Below are 5,076 nucleotides of genomic sequence, written 5' to 3' on the forward strand. Positions count from 1 at the left end.
TACCGTTAACCAAAGTTGACCAATTTTTGCTCAAAATTTTTCTATGCCATAATTTTTTTGAGCAGTGTATATATATAGGTATATATATATATATATATATTGTGTGTGTATATATATAATTGTATAATATAATTTAATGTTAAAATATATATTTAAAATATATGGATAAGTATTAAAGATACTTACTTATATGGGCCCATTTTATTTCCATTAAACTTATCTACTTCATCGTACCATTGATTTTTAATCATTTTTGACAAACTGGGCAGTTTGCCCGTAGTGGAATATTCGGCTATGTTCTGACCAACTTGAAATCTATCTGTAATGACATGCATCATTTGCTAATAGATAGATTTATTATATATATATTTATTATATATATATTTAATTTACAAATACAATTATATAAATTACAAATACAATTATATAAAATCTACTTACCCACATCTCTGCATTTGTCATGATCGAAATTGCATTGATTGGCCCATCTTTGTGCAATCGTTGCTATTTCGTCATCCCAGGTCTAAGAAAATATGTGTATGTAATTTTATATGCATATAATTTTATGTATAATTTCATATGTATCTGTATACTGTTACGAAAGTTTGGAAAAAAATTCCATAATTTACAATTTTATATGTTGTAATATAGCATATTCTAGTTTGTATTGTGTATGTAATATATTTTATAAATATTAATATTCTATCAAATACATTCTTTTTGTATTACATGATATTAAATTGTAGATAATATTTCGAAATTCTTGGTTAATTATAAATAAATATCCGTCAGAAGAAAATCTATAGTATCTTTATACATTTACTTTACACAGACGATCACGATATAGTGTCATTTAAACATTTCATAAAACATTTTGAAATCAATTTAATTAATGTTACTTATAGTATTAAGCAACACATTGTTGTTATGCTAATTTTTTGGTTAATATATTATAATCTTAAAAAACTATTGAATTTTTTAAAACTCTCGTAGTTCAATCATAATTTTAAATTTTTTTTTTAAATTTGAAGTAAAATTTAATTGTTTAAAATAAATTAAGATATAAATATTTATCTAACGTTTTTTCGATTATTACATATTTTAACTTATTATTAATAATGTATTATAATATTATGTCTTACTAAGTCTGGCATGCTAACTGCCGCAGGTTGTGGACCTGGAGCTCCTCTGGTTTCCTGGCCTGATGCGACTTTTTGTCTCAATCGATTGTGCGTACTTACTATTTCATCTTTCTGAACCTTACTAAGACCAAAAGTAGATCCTTGTCCACAAGCTGCCGCTGGATTTGGTGACTACGGTATTTTTAGAATTAGCTAAGTGCATAATGTATAGATTACATCGTTTTATTAAGTATCTTAATAATATTTCTAAAAAAATAAAAATGAAAGTTTTTGTTTAGAGAAAATAAAAGAATTTTTTATACATTACATATATACATATTTTTCGTAAGTTAAGAAAAGAAAGAGAAGAAAATAACTTTTTCTATACATATCTTAAATATATGTATATGTATATTTATATATATTTATATCTATACACATATTTGGTCATCCGGAAGGTTCTGCGGTTTTCACGGGACTAAGTTTAAATGGTCATTTATTTTTTGCAAAATTTAAACTAGTATTCGCGCAGATGAAAAAACCGCAGAATTTTCCGAATAATCCAATACATGTACAGTCGTGGACACATCGGTTGCGACACTTTTTTTTATAGGTTTCTAATATATATTTAATATACATAATATATAGTTTATAGATAACTAATATTTTGTAAATGCGAACCACGATGTACTATATCTTTAGTCTAGAGACAGTATAACACTAATCGTGGTCCGCATTTGCAAAATATTAGTCCGTTTTGAAACCTATAAAAAAGAAAGTGTCGCAACCGATGTGTCAATGACTGTACATATGTAGAAAAAATATACATGCAACTAATCTTACTTACGGTATACTTGCACATTGTATGATCTTTAACGTTTACTTTTTTATACGTGCACGACTTCACATTGCAATAATCTGTCGCGGCAATAGTAGCAAATACTTCCGCCATTATGGCAAAATACAAAAAAGAAGCTACTGCAGCCATAATATTTTTTTGTATTATTATTCTTAGATATCGAAAACTTCTTTTTTTGTATTCTTATTCTTAGGTATCGAAAACTTATTTTTAAAGAATACAACTTTGTATGTAGAAAGAAGTTTCAATTTTTATCCTTTATATACTACACGTTATCACTTAAAAATGTTATCATTAATATTATAGGCATTATAAACTGTTATCATTAAACTTTTTATGTAATTTTTATGCATTTCCTACTAGATAATATTTTATTTTTTTCATACATTATAATTATTCCAAAAATGAACATTAATTTTTCTGACTTTAATTTATAAAATTATAGTGAGTTATACTACGTAGAATTTTTAATTATTTTTTAATTGTGTTATTACCATTTTTGTTTTTTATTGTTTTATTTTTTACTATCGTTTTGCATATTAATAATAAAAAAAAATATTTTATAATATAAAGATTTTTTTTGCAGATTGCGTTCTTTTATGTTTTGCAAGCATTTGATGCAATATACAATCTGAAATATTATTTATAAAATTCCATGAATTTAAAAACTATTTTTGAAAATTCAGGCATTTAAAAAAATTTTAAACAGTGAAATAAATCATTAATACAATTAGAATAAAAAACTACATTAGATGTAATCAAGATAGTGATTAATAGATAATTTATCTTCTCTTTGCCTTTTGGAAAAAGGATTTATTATTTTATTTATTATTTTAATTGCATTTCTTGTTTTTATGTTTATTATTATCGCAGTTTGCGTTTCCTGATAATTTAATATTATTGATATTAAAAGTTTAACATATAACATTAATTCATGAATTTCAAACATATTATCTGGTATATTATTTCATTAAATTAAGTGTAAAAATCACTATATGTCTTTCTTTTTTAGCTTTATGTATGTATTTGGTTCAAAGATAAATAAAAATTTTTAGTAATCGTTTTTAGAAATCAGAAGAATAATTCTGTACGTAGAGGACTGTTATATAAGGACATTATCATTATGTAATTATTATGTTATTGAAGGCAATTTATAATAATTTTTATATTTTTCTAATATTTTTAATTGTACATAATATAATATCATATAAGTGTAATAAAACACTTTAAAAAATTGAAGCAATTTATCTCTTTTGTAACACCAAATGGAAAAATGCATTAAAATTTATTTAAGTAAATAAATTAATTCATTAAACTCATTAAAGCAAATAAAAAGTAAAAACTATAATAATTTGATATAATAAACAAAAAATTATGCAAAGCAGAAAAGAACGTTAGTCTAAATAGTTTTCATTTTATTATTTTTAAATACTGTTATATATTTACTAGTATAAATAATTCAAACATGCAGCAAATGCCATTGATATCGTAGAACGTAGAACGTAGATCGTAAAACGTAGAGTATTCAAACTTCATCTTAACTGTAGTAATGTATTTAACGATTAAAACAAGAAAAATGTTGCTTATTCTCATTTATATATTGTTATGTAATAATTAAAAAAATTTTTATAATTACAATAAGTATTATTGTGTTGCAGCTTTGTAGCTCTTTGTGAAAGTATATCATGTATACAACGAATTTATTTTCATTTATTTAATTTTCTAAAAATTTATATATTATTAAAATTATAAATTTGTTTTGTTTATTTTAAATCTTCTTGATTTATTATAACAGCAAAAATTATACAATTATTATGTCATGTTTTAAGTTATGTTAACACATTTAACAATTGTAGAGAAAGTATTTATCGAACAAGAGGAATTTTGATATATTTTGATATAAAATATAAAATATTTCATATATTTTTTGTCAATTATTTTATATTAATAATTATTCTTGAACAGAATAATAGGACTAATAATAAAAGGCATTGTTGCTTTACAATATATTACAACAAATGTGTATAATACGTATATTGAAATATGTATTTCAAGAATTAAAGAAAAATCATTTATTTATTCATTGCATATCTTTATTATTAAATATATTGTAACAACAGAAATTATATGTATTGTTATATTTGCTTGATATTAAAAGGCACTATATTTAATAGTTATTGAAAATCTTGTTGTCAACAGATATTAACAGAAAGAAAACAGAGGAGGAAAGAAAAAAAAGAATATTATATGTCTCTCTATTGACACTATTATAAAAATTACGACTATATAGTTTTAGCGATAAAATATATTGTTGTGCATTTTCCATATTTCTGTGCTGCTTTTTTAAATTTCATTTCCATTATTTGCTGGACAGATTTATTTCCTTTTATATACTTCCGAACCATCGATATTTCCACCTGGACCATAGTTGCAAACTAAGTAATGCACATTCCAAACACCTTCTTTATACTTTGCTTGTCCGCAACCGATTTTTGTCGTGTCAGCCCAGACCATTTGAGAATAATGAGCTGTAGGCTTATCAAGTCTATAAATAAATTGTTTATTAGTTTCATTAAAAAATATATTGTATGCATTTTAAAGTAATTTATTGATTTAAATTAATACTATTCTAATACTATTTACAAGAAAAAATTTTTTAAATGTATACAGAAACAGAGGCATTTAAAGTGTTGTAAACTATTATCTCTGACAGTATCTATCATAGCGAAAAATACTATAGACAAAAATTGTATTGTCTGATAGGGAAGAAATAATAGTAAAATCAATTTTTGACAAATTCGTATTCAGTAACCCCCAAAACGTTAATTTATGGAAATAGTAAAATTTCCTAGCCTCCTGTACTTCAGTAATTAAAATTAGCTTTCAACATTTTTTGACGACAATCCATACTAATCACGATTCTAAATCCGCAATCTTGAATTTTTAAAAAGGCCATACGGCATAAATAAGTAAACACTTCAACAAAAATTTTAAGACCTTTTTAAATATTTTATCTCAAAAATTGTAGTGGACAGAAAGAGTGGCCCTTTTGATAGAGAATGCCCCACATATATGATTAAACATATGTTAAAATAT

At 23.6% G+C, this 5,076-nt stretch overlaps 1 protein-coding gene across 1 annotated transcript in view; it reads right to left on the reverse strand.

Moving 5' to 3' along the window:
- Positions 1–2,155, reverse strand: part of LOC105458833 (venom allergen 3-like) — a 5,669-nt gene extending 3,514 nt beyond the window's left edge. Inside the window, exons 1-4 of the mRNA XM_011704400.1 lie at positions 1,969–2,155; positions 1,143–1,313; positions 442–523; positions 187–319 (exon numbers count right to left, since the gene is read on the reverse strand). Of these exons, the coding sequence (XP_011702702.1) occupies positions 187–319; positions 442–523; positions 1,143–1,313; positions 1,969–2,109 (527 nt within the window). The 5' untranslated portion in view covers positions 2,110–2,155. The remainder of the gene's footprint in view (positions 1–186; positions 320–441; positions 524–1,142; positions 1,314–1,968) is intronic.
- Between the last annotated feature and the right edge of the window lie 2,921 nt (positions 2,156–5,076).

The sequence above is a fragment of the Wasmannia auropunctata genome, unplaced genomic scaffold (assembly GCF_000956235.1).
Source record: "Wasmannia auropunctata unplaced genomic scaffold, wasmannia.A_1.0 LD334285.1, whole genome shotgun sequence".
Taxonomy (NCBI): domain Eukaryota; kingdom Metazoa; phylum Arthropoda; class Insecta; order Hymenoptera; family Formicidae; genus Wasmannia; species Wasmannia auropunctata.